We start from the raw sequence: 25,663 nt of genomic DNA on the forward strand, positions 1-25,663 counted from the left end.
CTAATATTGGCATTTGTATTTATTTATCCTTTATGCATAATTTTGCTCTTTGTAATATTACATTTTAGATCTCATTTATTTGCTCAGTCTTCATTTGATCCACCCCTCCTGGAACATAATACATTTTTTGTATCATCAGCAAACAAGCAAAAGTTCTCCTGGAGTCCCTTTCCAATATCACTGATGAACATACTAAACAAAATAGGTGCAAGAACTACCCTTGTGGAACACCACTAGTAACTGACCCTTAATTTGAATGTGCTCCATTAGTAAAACCTTCTGTCTTTTATCCTTAAAGGGACATTGTACACTAGATTTTTCTTTGCATAAATGTAGATGATCCATTTATATAGCTTATCTGGGATTTTTTTTGTAACAATGTATAGTTTTGCTTATTTTTAAATAACATTGTGCTGATTTTCAGACATCTAACCAAGCCCCAAAGTTGTAGATGTATACTAATGTCTACAGATTCAAGCTTGCTCCTGTTTGACTAACGGGTTTTTTTTATGCAGGGGAAGGGGGTGTCTGCTCATCCTGATTTCCAATCCCCTTTAACTAGGTGTCCCAGCCTAACCTCATCAACAGTACTAAACCTGGAGCTTCTAAGGAAGTTTTTAAAATGTTTTATACTGGATTTTTTTTATCAGTACCTGTGCATATTCTTCTTAGCAGCAGTGTCTATTACATGCAGTTATATGAAAATTGGTGTACACTGTCCCTTTAAGTCAGCATTGTACCCACTTAAAAATCTACTCCAAGGCAATAAACCTTGTGAAGTTAGTTGTGCGAGACAGTGTCATGCTTTGCTAAAGACTAGATATGCCACATTTACGGCTCCTCCCTGGTCTATTAATTTAGTTACATGGTCAAAAAGGCTTATGTGAAGGCAGAGGGAGAACACGCCTTCATTTTCAATAGGAGCAAATGGCACAGCTTCTGATTGGCTATACTGCCCTGCTTCAAAAAAATAAAAATAAAAACATTTGCCAACAGAACAGGCTGTGAATTGGTTAAGGTCATTGTAAACAGATAAGGCCACTACACATAACTATGAAAACATGGCTAAAGGAAGTAAACCACTTTATTATCTGCACATGGACGTAGACATTACTGGTTTGGTGTCCCTTTAAAATAAGTTATTAAAAGCACAGACCACTCATTATTTTCTTTTGTTTATTTTTTACAATAAAATATGACTAATAAGTGATACAAAACTGAAACAGTCACTTACAACAATGTTTAAATATTAAGAATACAATGTGAACAAAAAGAAAAAAATAATAATATACAACACTGTGCAGTGTGCACTGTAATAACACAAACTGTGAATAAGGAGATAGTCTTTGGTATGTACGTATTTTCCTCAGAACTTCAGAATATCTGCTGGCAACCTCAAAGGAAGGAATTAAAAATAGTGAAGTTCTATGTTAAAAAATCAATATGTTGACAACTTGTAAAGGACCGTACTCACACACTTGAGAGCTAATGACTGATCTCTCAGTTAGAAACACAGTAAGTTTTGCAGAATTTACACTTTATGCTTTGTATTTTATATTACTTTACACTTCAGATTAAGTTGTATTACATTTAAACTGTACACTTTCCATTTTGTATACAAAACTGTATTTATGATTGGGATTTTACAAATTCTAATTATGCTAACACAGTTTCTGTGTAACTTTAACAAATTAGGCTCATACTTTGTATATTTATGTGTATGATTTACAAATTAAATTGCACTTTGAATTTTTTCTATTCAAAATAAAACTGAAAACTGGCATATTCAGTTTCCCAAAGATCTTCATTATTTTCTATGGACTTCATAAGCAAAGATTCTCTAGATTGAAGAGAAATTATAGTGAAGACTTCACATGGGGTTGAACCCACTCAATTCTATAAGAAACAGGGCAGAACATGAAAGTCTCATATAGATGAGAGATGCCTTCCATATAAAGTAATGAAGCTCTCTGGGATACAAAATTTCACAGGGGAGAGTGACGTTAACAAAAAACCTGGAACTTATATAAAGTCTCAGTTTGCTGCAAATACACATAAAAATAAAACATTTTCACTACACTTTAACTTGATTTTGCCTTTAGTTTAGTATATTTTACTTTTCTGTCAGTTAAAGGGACAGTAAACATTCAAAATACTGATATATAATTCTGCACATAATGTTTACTGTTCCTTTAAATAAGTGTATTGTGCATGTTGATCAAACTTCACCTACATACAGCTGGCAAGATAATTCAGTGAGACCTGCTTGTTTTAAATGCTTACATCATTTTGCAAGAATTGTAAGAGAGCTTTAGAGATACCTTGGGAACTCCCTTGTTCAGTCCAGGGAACTCCCCTGTCTCTCCCACTTTCTGAAGCACTGTTTTGTTTTACCATAGAGAAAATACAAAATGCAATGCAATGTAATTTGTGAAAAACAATACACAGAAATATACAAAGTATGATCCTAATTTGTTAAAGTAACAGAAACTTTCAAAACATAATCAGAATTTGTAAAAGTAGTATAATATACAAATTGTAGTTTTTTGGGCCTATGGATCAACATATCAGATATAGAAGAAATATAACAAAATAACTTATATATACATTACAGAAAGAAAAAAAAAAAAAAATATATATATATATATATATATATATATATATCCAAAAGGTAAGTCCAGCACCTTTCTTTGCAATATTATCCCAACATATTATTTACTTCTTAGGTAGTGCACGTACGCTAGGTGAGGCCTGCCAACCTCACATATGTAGATATAATGGAACAAACGATTAGCGTCAGCACTTTTTCATAAAAGTATCCATTCTTTATTGAAGTAACAAATAAATAAAAACAGCAACATTTCGAGTCAACACAGACCCTTAGTCATGCTATGGATCATGGGAAATCACCTACTTTTATAGCACCTGTATGTTCATTATCTTAAATTAGGTAAACTGATCCTGGTTTCCATTTTGGAGTTATTGCCCCCTACCTGGTCAGATTGTTCAGCAATAATCATTATACATATTTATGCAGAAAAAAGATTTTTTTCAATTGCTATACAGTTTGACTATATCACATAATAGGTGAAATTAACCCAAGACTATACAACTACAAAAATAGTATAAAAATATTACACAAAAAAGTTTTTTTTTTTTTTTAAAATGTCATTATAAAAACAAGTGAAGATCATAGTCTTTGTTCAAACCATCCGGACAAAGGGTTTTTAGATGCTGTATCCACCATACCTCCCTTTTTTTTAACAGCAACTCTCTGTTACCACCTCTCCTTTGTTTACTAACAGAGTGTCCAGCATTTACAAAATGGGATGACATAAGGAGTGTCATGTCTTTGCATCTGATTGACGATTTGTGGGCACTTATCCTATCCTTAATGGGGTTAATTGTCTCACCCACATAGCCCCGCCCACATGGACATTTAAGGATATACACCACATAATCTGTATTGCATGTATAGAAACCTTTAATTTCTCGCTTTTTATTATCATTTATTTGAGCTATGTATTTCCCTTTAATCATAGAGTTACACTGCGCACAATTTAGACAGGGGTATGATCCTCTATTAGCTGTAGTGAGGTAATTTATTGTTTCTTTTTTATTCGTCCCCACTGATCTGATTTCACTACTAAATCTCTAATATTTTTAACCCTTTTGTAAGAGTTAATAGGTGGCTTACAGAATTCCTCAATATGTGGATTGGTTTTACTTAATATATACCAATGTTTTCTGATGATATTTGAGATGTCATTACTAAATTGATTGAATACTGAAGAAAAAATTAGTTGTTTTTTATCAATCTGTCTTTTATCTCTGTGCATAATATCTGTTGGATTCTGTTGGGCACTTATTGCCTCATTAATTTTAGATTTAACCATTTGTTCACTTCACTAGTAGTTATAACAGATTGTGGATAGCCTCTGTCTGTGAATTTTTTACCCATTTGTTTTAATCTCACTTCTTGTAGATCTTTTTCTTTCACATTTCGCATAGTTCTAAAAAACTGGCTCTTAGGGATAGCATTAAACACCCTTTCTGAGTGATAACACTCAAAGTGGAGCAATGTATTTCGGTCTGTAGGTTTACAGTATAAATCTGTTACTAGATGACCTTCTTTTTTATATACCAAGGTGTCAAGGTAACTCACCTTCCCTTGGGAGTAATTAACAGTAAACTGCAAACTACTAGTACTACTATTAAGTTCTTCAACAAATTTTTGTAGGGTCTCCAAAGTGCCCCCCCCCATAGCCAAATATATCACCTATATAACATAGCCACACTTTACAGTTTCCTAGATAGTTGATGTTTGTATAAACATACCTGTTTTCAAATTGGCTTACGAATATATTGGCGTATGAGGGGGCCACATTGGAGCCCATTGCCGTACCCTTTTTATATATATATATGAAAAGTATTGGTCTGAGAAGTGTATTTAAACCTGTATACAATGAGCAGTGGATAGTCTTGAAAAAGACCATGTTTAGCAGTTTACACTATGTTTTTCATATCCTTTTAGGTATTGGGATAGATTTAACATGTTCCCCTTGTTTCCGCGCGAGCCTTCAGGCTTGCCGGAAACAGCAGTTATGAAGCAGAGGTATAAAGACTGCTGCTCCATAACTTGTCCACTGCCTCTGAGGCTGCGGTCTTATATCCGCCTGATCCTATACAATCGGGCTGATTGACACCCCCTGCTAGCGGCTAGATTGGCCGCAAATCTGCAGGGGGCGGCATTGCACAAGCAGTTCTGATGAACTGCTTGTGTAATGATAAATGCCTACAGCGTATCATGTCGGACAGATCTTCTGCTGGTGCCGGTGGGAGGTGTGGGCGGGTGGCGGGTGGGCGGCTCAACACGGGAGGGAGTGGGAGTGCCCTAATACAAAAAAAAAGGACAGGGGGAGAGAGAGCAAAATAGAGGGAAGAGAGAGAGCAAAAGAGAGGGGGGAGAGAGAGAGCAAAAGACGGGGGAGAGGGAGAGCAAAAGAGAGGGGAGGGAGAGCAAAAGAGAGGGGAGGGAGAGCGCAAAAGAGAGGGGAGACAGAGAGAGCTAAAGAGGGGCGTGAGAGAGCAAATAAGAGGGGGGAGAGAGAGCGCAAAAGACCGGGGAGAGGGAGAGCAAAAGAGAGGGGGAGAGGAAGAGCAAAAGAGAGGGGGGAGAGGAAGAGCAAAAGAGAGGGGGGAGAGGGAGAGCAAAAGAGAGGGGGGAGAGGGAGAGCAAAAGAGAGGAGAGAGAGAGAGCAAAGGAGAGGAGGGAGAGAGAGCAAAAGAGAGGGGGGGAGAGAGCAAAAGAGAGGGGGAGAGAGCAAAAGAGAGGGGGCGAGAGAGCAAAAGAGAGGGGGGGAGAGAGAGCAAAAGAGAGGGGGCGAGAGAGCAAAAGAGAGGGGGAGAGAGAGCAAAAGAGAGGGGGGAGAGAGAGCAAAAGAGAGGGGGGAGAGAGAGAGCAAAAGAGAGGGGGGAGAGAGAGCAAAAGAGAGGGGGGAGAGAGAGCAAAAGAGAGGGGGAGAGAGAGCAAAAGAGAGGAGGGAGAGAGAGCAGAAGAGAGTGGGAGAGAGAGCAAAATAGAGGGGGAGAGAGAGCAAAAGAGAGGGGGGAGAGAGCAAAAGAGAGAGGGGGAGAGAGCAAAATAGAGGGGGGAGAGAGAGCAAAAGAGAGGTGGGAGAGAGAGCAAAAGAGAGGGGGGAGAGAGAGAAAAAGAGAGGGGGAAAGAGAGCAAAAGAGAGGGGGGAGAGAGAGCAAAAGAGAGGGGGGAGAGAGAGCAAAAGAGAGGATGGAGAGAGAGCAAAATAGAGGATGGAGAGAGAGCAAAAGAGAGGGGGAGAGAGAGCAAAATAGAGGGGGAGAGAGAGCAAAATAGAGGGGGAGAGAGAGCAAAAGAGAGGGGGGAGAGAGCAAAAGAGAGAGGGGGAGAGAGCAAAAGAGAGGGGGGAGAGAGAACAAAAGAGAGGTGGGAGAGAGAGCAAAAGAGAGGGGGGAGAGAGAGCAAAAGAGAGGGGGAAAGAGAGCAAAAGAGAGGGGGGAGAGAGAGCAAAAGAGAGGGGAGAGAGAGAGCAAAAGAGAGTGGGAGAGGGAGAGCAAATGAGAGTGGGAGAGGAAGAGCAAAAGAGAGGGGGGAGAGAGCAAAAGAGGGGGGAGAGAGAGCAAAAGAGAGTGGGGAGAGAGAGCAAAACGGGTGGCGAAACAATCCATCTGGATGCAGTGTAAGCTGTATCCAGGTGGATTCCGAAAATGGCAGGGTGGTTCCGTCACCACTATAGACTGCCCTCTGGGCAGACTTTCCCACTAGTATATATATATATATACATACATATGTGTTAATATATATTTGTATACATCTTACTATTGTAATACATGTCATTATATGTCATCTCTTGTTATGCTACATATTGTTTTGGTTTTGATCACACTTTAGCCCTGATTGTGCTTCCTCCTACCTAGGTATGTAGTTTAACAAAAGGATACCAAAAGAATGAGGCAAATTAGATAATAGAAGTATATTGGAAAGTTGTTTAAAATTGAATCCTCTCTACGAATCATGACAATTTAATTTTGACTTTGCTATTTTTTAATGAATATATTTATTTTTGAATGGAGTGATAATTGTAATGAACAAAAGTGAAACTTACATAGGTATAAGCTGATGCCAGAATCAACTGACAATGACTTTGCTGGGTTGCTATTGAATGGTTAAAAAAATATAAATTTTCAGCCTTTCCCGCCTTTAGAATAATTGTTTTAACCACATGATCGAATCAACTAAGTTATTTTGTTGTTCATTTGTTTTGTCGACGAAGAAGGGTATTTCAAAGGAATTCAAAGAATACAACAAAATAAGTGATTTTTTTTTTTTTTTTTGCATTCATGGGGATCCAAATTCACGTCTTGTACCTATATCCTTGCAAAATGATAGCTAAATCCATTCAGCCATTCTTTTCTATAACTGATTACTATGATTCTCATAGCATCAAGTAGGGTCACAAAAAGAAGTCTTTTAAAAAAAAAAAACTTTTAAATATCTAAAACATAGTACCAAAATAATTTACTTCAAATTGCCAAATTTTGTAGTGATTGTTAATCCAAAAAATGCTAAACAGCTTTTAACAGTGACTCATCTACAGCTCTCTCTGTTTTAGATAGAAAGATAGATAGATAGATAGAGAGAGAGAGAGAGAGACAGATAGATAGGCAAACAGATAGATAAATAGACAGACAGATAAATATATAGATAGATATTTATAACATAATATATATATATTAATAAATATATTAAGACATTCAGGGATTGTGTATGAGATACCATGTGTGTCTGTATGTATAACAAATACTTCTATTTAAACTTTTAAATATCTAAAACATAGTACTAAACCAATGTACTTCAAATTGTCCAATTTTGTAGTGATTGTTAATCCAAAAAATGCTAAACAGCTTTTAACAGTGACTCATCCACAACTCTCTTTGTTTTAGATAGATAGATAGACAGACAGACAGACAGAGAGAGACAGATAGATGGATAGAGAGAAATAGATAGATAGATAGATAGATAATAGACGGATAGAAAGAAAGAAAGACAGGCAGATAGATAGATAGATAGATAGATAGATAGATAGATAGATAGATAGATATGTATAACATAATAGATATATATTAAGACATTCAGGGATTTTATTATGAGAGACTATGTATGTCTGTATGTATACAAAATACTTCTATTTTTCTTTGTGGACAAACGAAGATCAGTTTTAGCAGCCTGTTAATGCCTAAAACATGTTTTTTGTTCTGAACAATTCAGAAAAAACTGATCCCAACAGAAAATCCAAAGAAATACATTGTTTCAATTGCAGTGAAGGAATTCTGTGAGGGGGCATGCAAGCAGGCATACACAGTGCTTGGTTGTCTTTCTGGGCATTTACTTATTTAGAAACTAATTTTGCAAGATTTAATTTTCATATGCATTAGTATTTAAATCTTTTTTTAATAATTCTTGACAATATGAGTTCAGAGTTGGTACAATGATACTAAAGTAAATTATTTCTCTGTTAATGTTAATTTTATTACAACATGAATGACAAAATCTGTATTTTGTCATTCATAAGAACCCTATTGAATAAAGAACTCTATGCTGTCCTGCAAATTATAAGAAAGTACAGTGTACAGTGTTTTTATTTTACCTTAATGTATGTATACAATATGCAGGTATTCGATAAAAAAAAAATATGTATTGTTAATTTACACACTACTTTAAAGCCATCAACACTATGTTCTCATCCTGTTTTATAGTCTTAAATCATATATATAAATAGTTATTTCAGAGTAATGACAGGAGAAATACATAGTTAAAAGAATCAGCTAAACTTATAAAACAATTCAAACAAGATCGCCATGGGCAATTATCATTCATGGAAAGATGCTAATGGTGTAATATTGGAAGTTTACTATATAACATAACAATTCAGTGAACAGACTGTAACCTGTGAAAGTAAACTAAATGCTAACTGCAAAACATGACTACAACTTTAATCCTCAATAAATAGTATATAAAAGCAATAATATAACAATAATATACTAGCCACTAAAGAGCCATTCTAGTAAAAAAGGACAACCTCTAACTCATTAGAGATTGTAATTTTATCACTAGCGACCCTGCAAAATGTTTAAACACACAGGTAAAGCACTGCTAAAAATAACAAAGAAAACTGCTGGTTCCGAACAAAAACTGTTGCTTGACCCAATCACCAGCATCTGTCACACAGCTGGATCTCGTGACTACCCCTTTTTTTAAACACATAGGGGCCGAATTATTCCGCGCGAGCCTTCAGGTTTGCCAGAAATAGCAGTTCTGCTCTGAGCGGCGGACATCAATCTGCCCGATCCTATAGGATTGGGCTGATTGACAGCCCCTGCTAGCATCCGATTGGCCGCGAATCTGCAGGGATCGACATTGCACAAGCAGTTCACAAGAACTGCTTGTGCAATCATAAATGCCAGCATTTATCGATGTGCAGCGGACATGATACGCTACATCATATCATGTCCGCTTGCAATTTCATAAATCGGCCCCATAGGCTTGCAGTATTGCCAGTGTTAAAATGACATGCTCTAATTAGAATATGTCATATTTTTCACTTGAATGACCCTTTAAATAAAATAAAGTGTATGTTTGAATAATTTATCTATCAGTCTTGTTCTGAACTAATAATGATTACCAGGATAACAGCTGGTCAATACAATCTAAATAATATTACAGTTTTCATGCTGTGGTTCTAACTGCAAAGAAAAGGACCTTATACAATCTTTAAAACTAAAATACCTTGAAGTTATTTCTTTCTTTTTAGAGATGGAATACTGAGTGAAAACTTCCTCTCTGATAATAGAAACATCAGTATCTGTATATTTTAAAGGTCACATGCATTAAGACATTTAGAATATATATAGTATATGATTATACCTATAATCATGTTAAATAAAGATATATTTTTATTGGAAAGTAATAATCTCTACTTAATTTGTATAGTTCATTTTGCTCAACATTATATTATATTTTATATTAACCAATAATAACACCAAATACTGCAAAATCAAAAGAATTTGTGTTTCATCAAATAAAAGTTAAAAAATTGAAATTATTAAGAGGAACTTACCTTTGAAAGTAATGTCCACAAAACATTAAAAGAAGCATCATACAACTGAATACATTCTGCTGTCTGCTGACAAGTATTAGCAGCAAAGGCACTAGGAAAGAAGGTAGCTCTTGGATAAACCAGGCATATTTGGCAGGTATCATAATATAGCCTTGTTTTGTATTATTTTCAATATGTTTTCCATAACCAGCTGGTATAGTCAGCTGTTTAACAAGAAATAGAATTCCCATCCCGCTCAGGAAAAAGCTCATGTAAAAATCCAGATCCTTGCTGCACTGCATTTCCATAGTTGAGCACACAATGTGTCACACTCCTAGAAGCACTGCAATGTCTTCATAACCACCTCTCCATTCACTATAAATACTACAAAATGCAAACAAGCAATCTAAGAGGTATGACTAATGAGGAAATACTGGAATGTGTAGTAAAGCTCAAGCTCCCCCTAGGAACAAAAGGAATACAATAAAGAACAATGATAGAGTTTACTCTGCTGAATCTGCAGTTTAAAATTATTATTTAATTTGCTGGAAGCACATCAAGCACATCTCAACTTCTTCATTTATATATATATGTGTGTGTGTGTGTGTGTGTTCAAAATGGGGTGTAAATCTTGCTGTCTGTATGTACATGTACAGTAGTCGACTGATCCATGATGAGTAAGAAATTGCAGTGGACGAGTAAAAAATGTGACTTTTACATATCTTTAACACTTTTTCTCTATGGGCTAGCAACTTATATGCCTGACTAGTAAAACACACATATATATATATATATATATATATATATATATATATATATATATATACACATACACACACATACATATATATATATATATATATATATAGATATATACACACAGATAGATATATATATATATATATACATATATACATATATATATATATATATATATATATATATATATATATATATATATAAACTTGGAGGTGTGTATGCACTCTCACCATCAGTGTCGTCTGCCAGGGTGCTATAATGTGGTGTATAAAAGTTCAAATGGAAAAAGCACTCACTGGTCATCAGTCAACAGTGACAATATTTCTTTATTTCAAACTTGTGACGTTTCGGGACTAACAGTGTCCCTTCCTCTGACAAACAACATGTGAAAAAATGGTGACTTATAAAGCCTGAGACCCCTCCCCTTCCTCTCAGGGCAACCAATCATTGGTGACAGTAAAGTGCTCATTGAAACAATATATATCTCATAAAAACAATGTGTATCTCATAAAAGATTAATAGTGATCATTAGTCAAACATCATTATTTATTAGTGACTCCATATAGTAGTGTAAAGTGGTGTGATCTGTACAAATGCAGGGAAAAAAACATAAGTGGCGCCGTGGTGGAGGTGTCTAAGGTCAAAACAAACCCGTATTGAACCGGAACCAAAATAAATCATGCATCACAAACATCTGATGCTCATTCAGAGCTATTGTGCAGTTGATAGGTTATCGCAGGCAACACCCCTCTATGTGATAGGCTTACACTGTAAACCAAAACAAAACATACAATGTGGTCTAACAAATCGCCATAAGACCGTCATGGGTAAACATGCCATAAATACCTAATAGCTACGGTGCTGTGTGCCTCACATTAATATCAATAACCATAATAAGCCCATCTGTCTATAATTATCCAGGCAATCGTGATCGCAATATAACCACGCCTCTCTTGGCACGCATTTGCCATTAGTATCCTATTGTAGCCCCGTGTTAGTGACATAGTCAGATGCTGCACTACAGCTAAACAGTCATACATCAGGGCGCCTACAACACACATCTAGAAAGATGATGATCATCATCGATCCATATAGTATATGCCAAATAAAGTATAATACGGCACTTGCGCCTACGTCACTAAAAGCAAACCTCACTGTGTATTATCGAACTATTTGCTTGCCATGTTGCAGAAAGAGAGTAATGTCTCTCATCATAAGCCTGATGTTTATATCCGTGCCTGCTGAAAAATGACCCTTTGCTCGGATGTGTTGACCCCTAGTGGTCAACGGGAAAAGATAAGATTAAAAGAAATATCAGAGCGCCAACTGAGGAAGGCAGGGTCCCCTAATCATAAAATAATTATTGGTACAAGTAGGGTACAAGTGTATTTATTACAACACAATCGTAACAATAATAATGGTCTCCGACTGTGATTTCTAAGTATCTGGTAATACAGCTAAAATGATCACATTAAAACCCAATATTGTGTTTTAACAACATTGGATACCAAAATAGCATATATAATATAAACATAAAATGTAATTATAAAATGTAATTATAAAATTTAATTATAAAATCACAATTCTCTGGATATTGATTAAAAGCTTAATACCCTCATGGATCCATGTTAACAATCTAAAGCATGCTTTTAACATACAGTGGAGTGGTAATAATCAGTATATAAGTTTTAATCAGAAATGGATGATATAACCTGTTTTCCAAAATAGGAACCTTCCAGGTCTGATCAATAAAAAACAGTAGCTGGATAAAATCTCCTTTGATAGGAACTATTGGATGTATAATATTTTTAAACAAAAATGGATGATATAACCTGTTTTCCAAAATAGGAACCTTCCAGGTCTGATCAATAAAACAGTTAACAAGTACACCTTAACTGCTGATACTCGTTAGCGGTCAGGATATAACTGAATAAAATCTCCTTTGATAGGAACTAATATGGATTGGATCGATATTATAAATTACAAGTGCTTGAGTGTAGTGGTAGTAAAAATTACTTCCTAAGTGGTGCACAAATTGTGAAACAATATGTGAAACAATATGGTGAAAAGACAATCACAGGTGTAAATATTGAAGTGACAAAATCCAATGTTAAAGAAAAGAAAAGCAACAATCACAGTTAAACAACAATCACAGTGATAAAAATAATCCGGAGTTGGATCTCAATCCTCAATGAGACCAAAACTTGGTATTACAACATCAAATTAAAAAAAGAAAAAATGACTAGTGATTGGTCTTAAATAAGTGTTCCTTCCAAAATAAGTGTTCCTTCCAAAATATCTTTTTAAGTGGCAGACCAAACGAAAAAAAAGTGAGTTAATGTGTGCAATACTGGACAATTTTTAAATTCCCACAGTTAATATGCCACAGTTTATGTATTAAAATCCTCACGGTCCTATGTGTGCGAAAATTTTCCTATCAGCCCTGGGTCCTTTGGCTCCCAAGCGTCCGGTCCCTTAGCCCTTTCGAGCCTTTGTCCCTCTGCTTGTTAGCTCACGGTCCCCCTGCCGAAAGAATTTAAAATAGTGTAGATTGCTAAAAAATGTATGTGTATCAGAATCAAACTTACCAGCCAACGCGTTTCGGTCAAGTAGTGACCTTTCTCAAGACTGGTTTTAACTGTTTAGACTGTGAGTTTAAATACCCTGTCAGTAGTGACCCTTGCGTCAAACCGGAAGTGTTTGTTTGAACCACCGTTTGTAATATATTCATTCCTATTTCATGTTTTCTAACTATAGGAGCTTATGTGGTCCTACTCCTACTTGTATTGGACTCAATTTATAGAGATCATGTTTAAAAATCTTTGTTTCGATAGCTTTATCGCAACCCGATTTTTAGTCATTTTGATTGGTTGTTCTGATTACTTCCAACCTTTAGGTGATTGGCTGCCCCTGGGGGTGTGTGACACATACGTCTCCTTATTGGATTTTAAGCAGTGTGTGTGTCCTTATACTTTCCCATAATCGGCCGATATTCTAACTTTGTTATGGTCTATTCAGACGTGTCGCTACAGGGGAAACTGACATTTTTTATATCGATCATAAGTTTGTTTCCTCATTTGCGATCTGTGTCACGTCTCACTACATGATTACTGATATCCTAATTTTCCGATGTGGTCCATTTACACTAGCTGTATTTTATGAGGAGATTTGGGGAGAAGAGATATACTCTTTAATGCCGTAAAGCTACGGGTTTGCCGTAGTTTCCTTCTATTACATATACTTTGAACCTCATAGTCCTACATATAATTTAAAACTTTTAGTCTTGGTGACTATTCTGGATCAAAGTAGAAATCATGAAAAAAATCTTTATTTCGATAGCTCTATCACAGCCCGATTTTTATTCATTTTGATTGGTTTTTCTGATTTCTTCCAACCCTTAGGTGATTGGCTGCCCCTAGGGGTTTGTTACTCCTACGCCTCCTTATTGGATATTAAGCATTGTGTGTGTCCTTATACCTCCCCATAATCGGCCGATATTCTAACTTTTTGTCTATTCAGACGTGTCGCTACAGGGGAAACTGACTTTTTTTATCCATAAGTCTGTTCCCTCATTTGCGATCTATGTCACGTCTTACTACATGATTAATGAATGATATCATCCATAAGTCTGTTTCCTCATTTTCGATCTGTGTCACGTCTCACTACATAGTTGATGATATCCTAATTTGCCGATGTTGTCCATTTACACTAACTGTATTTTGTGAGGAGATTTTTATCTGGGGGAAGAGATATACTTTTTAGACCCGTAAACATACGGGTTTACCATAGTTTCCTTATATTACATAGCTTTGACCCTCTTAGTCCTACATATAATTTAAAACTTTTAGTCTTAGTGACCTTTCTGGATCAAAGTAAATGAATTTGTCGCTGTCAGCAATATATTAGATTTTATATTTGCCAATTGTTTAATTTATAGGTCCTCTCAGCTTCAACCTTTTCAGATTGCTGAGTGTTTCTATTTTTTATATTCTATATGGAGAACCTTTAGGTTCATTCTCTAATTTTCAAAACACAAATGTGATTTGTATAATATGGTCAATGTTCCTATAATCAACTAATGGGAGTATTAATAAAAATTTTAATCCTTCAACGAATGGATGGGAGGTTTTTTTAAAAAAGGGGGGGGGGGCTCCTCCAGTTTAGCTTTTATTTCTAACTACTATTTGTATATATAGTCTAACCTCATCATTGGATTCATGTATACTAGTGCATTCTCGTGCTTTAAGTGAACTGGATATAGTTCATATATTCATATTTATAGAAGACATAGAACAAGGGGAAATTTTTTTTTTAAATTACCCTTTTCATTTTTGGAGTGCTTTATGTTGGTCTTAGTGTGTAGGTTCTTAATGTGTGTAATTTCTTAAGATATCTTGAGTATAGCTTATTGTACAACTTAAATTTTATGTGTTGCCAATTCATGAGGAAATGAACGAGAGGAAAATTGATAAATATTGCCCTTTTCATCTTGGTTGCTTAGGATGCTGTGGGAGATTTTAATTGGTGACAATAGGTGTTATACAGTGCTCTTTCGGATTTGTTAGATGATTTAACTATGAGAGTGTTAATTATTTTAATGGTATCCTTTCAGATTGGATCAGCCCATATGTGTTTGGGGATGCGATGCTTTTTACTTTTGTTCCTACATAACATATAAATGAATTTAACTTTTGGTTAGTCATTGGTTGTATTTTCTGAGGTGAGGGTTTTCTTGATTTATCCAGGATATTTAAATATATTCAGAATGTAACAGTTCCCGTTTTAATTCCCAATCTTCCTAGTTTAAATTTAGGAGGTGGGACAAATCTTCTTTATTGTTCAACCCTCTTGGGAATAAACAGTCCATATAGAAGATCCATCTAGATTCTTCGGTCAAAAGCTTTTTTTCATTATCTCCCCCTCTCCAATTTATAGGGACCTTTTGTATCCCCATATATTTCAAGGTGTTTATATCTCCCTGATGTTTTTCGGAAAAATGTTTGTAGAGGGGGGTTTCCTTATTACGTTTTTCGATACTGAGGATATGCTCCCTTATTCGGTCCCTTAGTGGCCTTGATGTTTGTCCAATATATTGGAGGCCACAGGGACATTGGAGTAAGTAGATGACGTTTCGGTCGTGACAGCGAATCAAATTTTTAATTTTATATTTCTTCATGCTATTATTTGATTGGAATTCTGTTGATTTTATACCACTCTTACATGCTTTGCATGTATCACATGGGAAAAAGCCTCTCACTGTTTTCCCAAATGGGTCCTTTATTTCAGGTGGTTTTTTCTTTTGGATACTGGGTGCCAATGTGTTTTTTAAGTTATTGGCCCTTCTATATACAAAACTTAATAGCATGAAGAAATATAAAATTAAAAATTTGATTCGCTGTCACGACCGAAACGTCATCTACTTACTCCAATGTCCCTGTGGCCTCCAATATATTGGACAAACATCAAGGACACTAAGGGACCGAATAAGGGAGCATATCCTCTGTATCGAAAAACTTAATAAGGAAACCCCCCTCTACAAACATTTTTCCGAAAAACATCAGGGAGATATAAACACCTTGAAATATATGGGGATACAAAAGGTCCCTGTAAATTGGAGAGGGGGAGATAATGAAAAAAAGCTTTTGACCGAAGAATCTAGATGGATCTTCTATATGGACTGTTTATTCCCAAGAGGGTTGAACAATAAAGAAGATTTGTCCCACCTCCTAAATTTAAACTAGGAAGATTGGGAATTAAAACGGGAACTGTTACATTCTGAATATATTTAAATATCCTGGATAAATCAAGAAAACCCTCACCTCAGAAAATACAACCAATGACTAACCAAAAGTTAAATTCATTTATATGTTATGTAGGAACAAAAGTAAAAAGCATCGCATCCCCAAACACATATGGGCTGATCCAATCTGAAAGGATACCATTAAAATAATTAACACTCTCATAGTTAAATCATCTAACAAATCCGAAAGAGCACTGTATAACACCTATTGTCACCAATTAAAATCTCCCACAGCATCCTAAGCAACCAAGATGAAAAGGGCAATATTTATCAATTTTCCTCTCGTTCATTTCCTCATGAATTGGCAACACATAAAATTTAAGTTGTACAATAAGCTATACTCAAGATATCTTAAGAAATTACACACATTAAGAACCTACACACTAAGACCAACATAAAGCACTCCAAAAATGAAAAGGGTAATTTAAAAAAAAAAAAAAATTTCCCCTTGTTCTATGTCTTCTATAAATATGAATATATGAACTATATCCAGTTCACTTAAAGCACGAGAATGCACTAGTATACATGAATCCAATGATGAGGTTAGACTATATATACAAATAGTAGTTAGAAATAAAAGCTAAACTGGAGGAGCCCCCCCCCCTTTTTTAAAAAAACCTCCCATCCATTCGTTGAAGGATTAAAATTTTTATTAATACTCCCATTAGTTGATTATAGGAACATTGACCATATTATACAAATCACATTTGTGTTTTGAAAATTAGAGAATGAACCTAAAGGTTCTCCATATAGAATATAAAAAATAGAAACACTCAGCAATCTGAAAAGGTTGAAGCTGAGAGGACCTATAAATTAAACAATTGGCAAATATAAAATCTAATATATTGCTGACAGCGACAAATTCATTTACTTTGATCCAGAAAGGTCACTAAGACTAAAAGTTTTAAATTATATGTAGGACTAAGAGGGTCAAAGCTATGTAATATAAGGAAACTATGGTAAACCCGTATGTTTACGGGACTTAAAAGTATATCTCTTCCCCCAGATAAAAATCTCCTCACAAAATACAGTTAGTGTAAATGGACAACATCGGCAAATTAGGATATCATCAACTATGTAGTGAGACGTGACACAGATCGAAAATGAGGAAACAGACTTATGGATGATATCATTCATTAATCATGTAGTAAGACGTGACATAGATCGCAAATGAGGGAACAGACTTATGGATAAAAAAAGTCAGTTTCCCCTGTAGCGACACGTCTGAATAGACAAAAAGTTAGAATATCGGCCGATTATGGGGAGGTATAAGGACACACACAATGCTTAATATCCAATAAGGAGGCGTAGGAGTAACAAACCCCTAGGGGCAGCCAATCACCTAAGGGTTGGAAGAAATCAGAAAAACCAATCAAAATGAATAAAAATCGGGCTGTGATAGAGCTATCGAAATAAAGATTTTTTTCATGATTTCTACTTTGATCCAGAATAGTCACCAAGACTAAAAGTTTTAAATTATATGTAGGACTATGAGGTTCAAAGTATATGTAATAGAAGGAAACTACGGCAAACCCGTAGCTTTACGGCATTAAAGAGTATATCTCTTCTCCCAAAATCTCCTCATAAAATACAGCTAGTGTAAATGGACCACATCGGAAAATTAGGATATCAGTAATCATGTAGTGAGACGTGACACAGATCGCAAATGCGGAAACAAACTTATGATCAATATAAAAAATGTCAGTTTCCCCTGTAGCGACACGTCTGAATAGACCATAACAAAGTCAGAATATCGGCCGATTATGGGAAAGTATAAGGACACACACACTGCTTAAAATCCAATAAGGAGACGTATGTGTCACACACCCCCAGGGGCAGCCAATCACCTAAAGGTTGGAAGTAATCAGAACAACCAATCAAAATGACTAAAAATCGGGTTGCGATAAAGCTATCGAAACAAAGATTTTTAAACATGATCTCTATAAATTGAGTCCAATACAAGTAGGAGTAGGACCACATAAGCTCCTATAGTTAGAAAACATGAAATAGGAATGAATATATTACAAACGGTGGTTCAAACAAACACTTCCGGTTTGACGCAAGGGTCACTACTGACAGGGTATTTAAACTCACAGTCTAAACAGTTAAAACCAGTCTTGAGAAAGGTCACTACTTGACTGAAACACGTTGGCTGTTAAGTTTGATTCTGATACACATACATTTTTTAGCAATCTACACTATTTTAAATTCTTTCGGCAGGGGGACCGTGAGCTAACAAGCAGAGGGACAAAGGCTCGAAAGGGCTAAGGGACCGGATGCTTGGGAGCCAAAGGACCCAGGGCTGATAGGAAAATTTTCGCACACATAGGACCGTGAGGATTTTAATACATAAACTGTGGCATATTAACTGTGGGAATTTAAAAATTGTCCAGTATTGCACACATTAACTCACTTTTTTTCGTTTGGTCTGCCACTTAAAAAGAAATTTTGGAAGGAACACTTATTTTGGAAGGAACACTTATTTAAGACCAATCACTAGTCATTTTTTCTTTTTTTAATTTGATGTTGTAATACCAAGTTTTGGTCTCATTGAGGATTGAGATCCAACTCCGGATTATTTTTATCACTGTGATTGTTGTTTAACTGTGATTGTTGCTTTTCTTTTCTTTAACATTGGATTTTGTCACTTCAATATTTACACCTGTGATTGTCTTTTCACCATATTGTTTCACATATTGTTTCACAATTTGTGCACCACTTAGGAAGTAATTTTTACTACCACTACACTCAAGCACTTGTAATTTATAATATCGATCCAATCCATATTAGTTCCTATCAAAGGAGATTTTATTCAGTTATATCCTGACCGCTAACGAGTATCAGCAGTTAAGGTGTACTTGTTAACTGTTTTATTGATCAGACCTGGAAGGTTCCTATTTTGGAAAACAGGTTATATCATCCATTTTTGTTTAAAAATATTATACATCCAATAGTTCCTATCAAAGGAGATTTTATCCAGCTACTGTTTTTTATTGATCAGACCTGGAAGGTTCCTATTTTGGAAAACAGGTTATATCATCCATTTCTGATTAAAACTTATATACTGATTATTACCACTCCACTGTATGTTAAAAGCATGCTTTAGATTGTTAACATGGATCCATGAGGGTATTAAGCTTTTAATCAATATCCAGAGAATTGTGATTTTATAATTAAATTTTATAATTACATTTTATAATTACATTTTATGTTTATATTATATATGCTATTTTGGTATCCAATGTTGTTAAAACACAATATTGGGTTTTAATGTGATCATTTTAGCTGTATTACCAGATACTTAGAAATCACAGTCGGAGACCATTATTATTGTTACGATTGTGTTGTAATAAATACACTTGTACCCTACTTGTACCAATAATTATTTTATGATTAGGGGACCCTGCCTTCCTCAGTTGGCGCTCTGATATTTCTTTTAATTTTATATCCGTGCCTCAGTATTACATGACGCCTATCCATGGGCATATTCTCACACATTACTTATAACCAAAACAATCGTATGTTTAATTTGTCGCTCAGATAATATAAGCAGCCAAAAAAATAATACTAACCAGGATCTACAGTTAGATTATAAAATCTGCAAAGTGTCAGTGTCCTATAGTTAAGCGTGTCAAATGTAAATAAACGCCAACTGTCAAAATTAAACCAATGAGAGCATAGGCTAGACAGAGACTAACAAACTGTCAAAAAACAAGTTCAACTTAGAAAGACATATGTGTGCATCATAATAACCCCCATTGCAAAGTCAAAAAGCAAGCAAATTGAAAATGTCTCTCCAAAAACAAAACTATGGGGCCAACCTACATAATAGCGCAATATTAGTGGACCACAGAGATCATCCAAAATTCAAGATGTGTCACACACAATCCCAACTACCAAATTAAATAAGTGGATCAATATGTTAGCACTGTATCATATCGCCTAACCAAGGGGAACATTGACCATCCTCCCAAGAGAAATATCAACACACCAAAAATAAAAGTAAAAATAAAAAATAAGAATGGGGGAGATCTAATAGCACATAGTGGAATCGAAAAAGATCAAAACACGCCACTTTGTTATACAGCTGAAAGCCTCCTGTTGCCAAGAAATGGGTCAGGTTCAAATGTGAACCAGGCACAACCAACACACCAGCAAATACCCTGGCGCCACCAGCTCCCCAACCATTCACGCAGACCACTCGCACAATGTGTGATTAAAATAAAAATTAAAAGTTAAAAGCAAAAAGCAGCAAACCCAGCAATATAACAACATGTAGCCAAACATATTAGGGTCTCTCTATTAGAGATCATTCCATTGCCCTAATATTACTAGTTAATAGATATATAGGAGAAAAAACCTGTACTAATAGCTGTGTGACCATCCTAGCCACCCAACCCTATATGGGGAAGGAGCCAGGACCATAAGAGATAGGACCTAATAAGGGCTAATACATCAATGATAATAATCACCAGAAAATATCTAGAAATATCACAATCAATAGAACAGAATAAGAAAATAATGTTGTCATAGAGCCGACAACTACATCTAGATAGATCAGTGGACTCTCCATAAGAGAATTCATGGACTCTCATCAAAGAAGGAGACGCCTCCCGCAGTATTGTGTCGTAACATCCACGGTTCACATAAATCAAATGGAATACGAGGACTCTCACAAATAACATTGCCATCCAGTGAGGACATTAAGTCCCCTGGATGCTAGAGCCAATTCATATATCCAACTCCTAGAGCAGTAGCATGTTGGATCTGTTACCTCCCCTCCTGGGATTGGGCACGTGATCTATGATGCGGAATCTAAGGTCGGACACAGTGTGGCCCGCTTCTAAAAAATGGCGAGCCACAGGTTGATCAGTCTTTTCCTTGGAGATGGCCGTTTGTATGCTACATCGGTGATTAGCCATCCGTGTCCTAGCATCATCTGTGGTCATGCCGGTATAGAACTTCCCACATGGACAGTTAAGTAGATATACAATGTATTGAGTGGTACAAGTAAGGAAGTACTTCAATTCATATCTCTTTCTCCGCTCAGGGTGATGGAAATACGTACCAGTTAACATACTGTTACAGGTCACACAACTTGGGCATCTATAGCATCCTTGCTTCCTTCACAGCCAAGACTGTTGTGGGGTGTCAGGTAAAATATCAGTGATCATTAGCATATCCCTCAGACTCTTACCCCTTCTGTAGGCGATCCGAGGTGCATCCAAACCCTTAAACGGTAGTGTGGAATCTGTCTCCAAGAGTTTCCATTCGTCTTCACAGCTCTAGTGATCAGATGGCTGTCTGGTGTATAAGTAGTGACAAATGTTAGTTGTCGAGATTCCTTCTGAGTACTCTCACCCCCAGATTGTAGGGCAGATGTCAACATCTCACCAAGATTCATCTTCCTGTAACCTCTGTGGAGAAATCGCTGTGTCATCTCTTCTAATTGCACATCACGTGTCTCTCTGTTGGTGTTGTTTCTCATGACCCTTTGGTACTGTGCCTTTGGTATATTTCTAATCAAGGATGGGGGATGGCAGCTGTTTGCATGTAACACTGAGTTACGGTCGGTAACTTTCCTAAAAAGCGTAGTGCCCAATCGCTCACCATCTTTGAATATATGTACATCTAGATAGTCAACTGTCTCCAGGCTGTATGTGTATGTGAAACAAATGGTGCTCTCAATGTCATTCAGTTGTTTCACCCAGTTTGATAGTGAGTGCTCGTCACCACGCCATATCAGAAACAGATCATCTATGTACCGACAGTAAAAAATGATTTGTGCAGTTTCATAGATCTTCATCTGTTCAATCTCATAATCAGCCATGTAGAGATTTGCGAATGCTGGGGCCACATTTGACCCCATTCCCGTCCCTGATTATTGTAAGTAAAAGGTCTTGCTGAACCTAAAATAGTTCTCAGTTAGACATAGGGTGAGTAGCGTAATGAGCACCTCCTCAGATGGTCCGATGTAGGCAGCATGCCTGAGACTTTTAGTGACAGCTGCTATCCCAGTGGAGTGCGGGATGACAGTATATAAGCTAGATACGTCTAATGTTACCAGAAGATCTGTTGGACACATAGCATCTAGCCTTAGGATTTGCGTGATGAAGTCCGTAGAATCCTGAACATAAGATTTCCTCATCTTCACCATCGGTTGTAGGTAGTAATCAACATACTGTGCCAGGGGTTGTAGCAGCGATCCCCTGGCGGAGACAATGGGCCTCCCCGGGGGATTGTTTAAATTCTTGTGGATCTTCGGCAGCGTATACAGTATTGGTATCACAGGGGAATCTTGCCGTAAGAACTTGGCATCTGCTGTGCTGATCATTGCCCTCGTCACCCACTCATGTAGTAGGTTGTCAATTCTTTTCTTCAATTGAAAGGAAGGATCACTTGGTAGAGATTTTGGTTACATGTTGTTATATTGCTGGGTTTACTGCCCTTTGGTTTTAACTTCTAACTTTTATTTTAATCACACATTGTGCGAGTGGTCTGTGTGAATGGTTGGGGAGCTGGTGGCGACAGGGTATTTGTTGGTGTGTTGGTTGTGCCTGGTTCACATTTGAACCTGACCCATTTCTTGGCAACAGGAGGCTTTCAGCTGTATAACAAGGTGGCGTATTTTGATCTTTTTCGATTCCACTATGTGCTATTAGATCTTCCCCATTCTTATTTTTATTTTTTATTTTTACTTTTATTTTTGGTGTGTTGATATTTCTCTTGGGAGGATGGTAAATGTTCCCCTTGGTTGGGCGATATGATACAGTGCTAACATATTGATCCACTTATTTAATTTGGTAGTTGGGATGGTGTGTGACACATCTTGTATTTTGGATGATCTCTGTGGTCCACTAATATTGCGCTATTATGTAGGTTGGCCCCCTAGTTTTGTTTTTGGAGAGACATTTTCAGTTTGCTTGCTTTTTGACTTTGCAATGGGGGTTATTATGATGCACACATATGTCTTTCTAAGTTGAACTTGTTTTTTGACAGTTTGTTAGTCTCTGTCTAGCCTATGCTCTCATTGGTTTAATTTTCACAGTGGGCGTTTATTTACATTTGACACGCTTAACTATAGGACACTGACACTTTGCAGATTTTATAATCTAACTGTAGATCCTGGTTAGTACTATTTTTTTGGCTGCTTATATTATCTGAGCGACAAATTAAACATCCGATTGTTTTGGCTATAAGTTATGTGTGAGAATATGCCCATGGATAGGCGTCATGTAATACTGAGGCACGGATATAAACATCAGGCTTATGATGAGAGACATTACTCTCTTTCTGCAACATGGCAAGCAAATAGTTCGATAATACACAGTGAGGTTTGCTTTTAGTGACGTAGGCGCAAGTGCCGTATTATACTTTATTTGGCATATACTATATGGATCGATGATGATGATCATCTTTCTAGATGTGTGTTGTAGGCGCCCTGATGTATGACTTTGTTTACTCTGTGTCACTAACACGGGGCTACAATAGGATACTAATGGCAAATGCGTGCCAAGAGAGCCGTGATTATATTGCGATCACGATTGCCTGATTAATTATAGACAGATGGGCTTATGATGGTTATTGAGATTAATGTGAGGCACACAGTACCGTAGCTATTAGGTATTTATGGCATGTTTACCCATTAAGGTCTTATGGCGATTTGTTAGACCATATTGTATGTTTTCTTTTGGTTTACAGTGTAAGCCTATCACATAGAGGGGTGTTGCCTGCGATAACCTATCAACTGCACAATAGCTCTGAATGAGCATCAGATGTTTGTGATTCATGATTTATTTTGGTTCCGGTTCAATACGGGTTTGTTTTGACCTTACACACCTCCACCACGGCGCCACTTATGTTTTTTTTCCCTGCATTTGTACAGATCACACCACTTTACACTACCATATGGAGTCACTAATAAATAATGATGTTTGACTAATGATCACAATTAATCTTTTATGAGATACACATTGTTTTTATGAGATATACAGTATATTGTTTCAATGAGCACTTCACTGTCACCAATGATTGGTTGCCCTGAGAGGAAGGGGAGGGGTCTCAGGCTATATAAGTCACCATTTTTTCACATGTTGTTTGTCAGAGGAAGGGACGCTGCTAGTCCCGAAATGTCGCAAGTTTGAAATAAAAAAATATTGTCACTGTTGACTGAAGACCAGTGAGTGCTTATTCCATTTGAACATTTATACACCACATTATAGCACCCTGGCAGACGACACTGATGGTGAGAGTGCATACACACCTCCAAGTTTATGTATTAATATCTCTGTTGCAGTGCACCCACAAACTACAGTTGGTCCTACTACACCATCTCCTCTACATTGTGCTCTGCAGACCCATCAAGGGACAACATGACTGACAGCGCAACAACAGAGTTGGATATACCTAGTACTCTTTATGGCACTGGTAGCGATGAGAAGTATGAGGATATTTTTACCTTTACGGATGAAGATGCCGAAAACATTAGGTTCGGTTCTGTGGAAGAACAACAGATTGAAGAATCGCACCAGTCGCTGTATAATACACTGGCTAAACTCAAACAACGTGAAATTGACCTAAACCTGCATGGTACCTACTTGTCAGACTACCACAGAAGAAGGATGATACCGAGGGGTTTCAGGGTGAGGAATACCCCTACGATTGGTCGCTCTAGCAACGATTTTTGTATTAATTGGAGTAAGATCTTGAACTAATGTTCCTTTGATCTGATGCTATGGGGGGTAGTTATCAAGCCGTCAACCTCAAATACGCTGGAATTCCGAAGCGTATTTGTGGCGAGGCTGATTCGCCTTAGTTATCAAAGGCTCGAGACCGGCAAAAGTTGAATTTTGTGACGTAAACTTCGATCCGCCGGACTCAGTCCGACACAGATCGATTCTTACGTCACTCCAGATGTTCCACACACAAGTGCAGCACAATCTCACTACTTTTGCTAGTTATCAAATGACTAGCAGGTACGCTCGGCACTTTTACGGCCCAGCGTACCTGGTTTTCAAACCGCCACCCCTGGAGGCGGCGGATCCCATAGGAATCAATGGGAGTCTGACCATAGCGAAAGTACAAGTTCGCTGCTGACAGACATCCCATTGATTTCTATGGGAGCTGTCTGCACATAACACCCTAACATGTACCCCAAGTCTAAACACCCCTAATCTGTCCCCCCTACACCGCCGCAACTAAATAAAGTTATTACCCCCTAAACCGCCGCTCCCGGAGCCCACCGCAAGCTACTCTATACATATTAACCCCTACCGGAGCGGAGCCCACCGCAACTATAATAAATGTATTAACCCCTAAACCGCCGCTCCCTGAACCCGCCGCAAACCTATATTAAACTTATTAACCCCTAATCTGCCCCCCTACACCGTCGCCAACTATAAAAAATGTATTAACCCCTATCCTGCCCCCCACTACGCCACCGCCACTGTAATAAAATTATTAACCCCTA

The 25,663-nt window shown here is 36.9% G+C and overlaps 1 protein-coding gene across 1 annotated transcript in view; it reads right to left on the bottom strand.

Annotated features, from left to right (window-relative positions):
• Positions 1-9,937, bottom strand: part of SRD5A2 (steroid 5 alpha-reductase 2) — a 241,628-nt gene extending 231,691 nt beyond the window's left edge. The window contains exon 1 of the mRNA XM_053709176.1: positions 9,657-9,937. Coding sequence (XP_053565151.1) covers positions 9,657-9,937 — 281 coding nt within the window. The remainder of the gene's footprint in view (positions 1-9,656) is intronic.
• Between the last annotated feature and the right edge of the window lie 15,726 nt (positions 9,938-25,663).

The sequence above is a fragment of the Bombina bombina genome, chromosome 4, assembly GCF_027579735.1.
Source record: "Bombina bombina isolate aBomBom1 chromosome 4, aBomBom1.pri, whole genome shotgun sequence".
Lineage (NCBI taxonomy): Eukaryota > Metazoa > Chordata > Amphibia > Anura > Bombinatoridae > Bombina > Bombina bombina.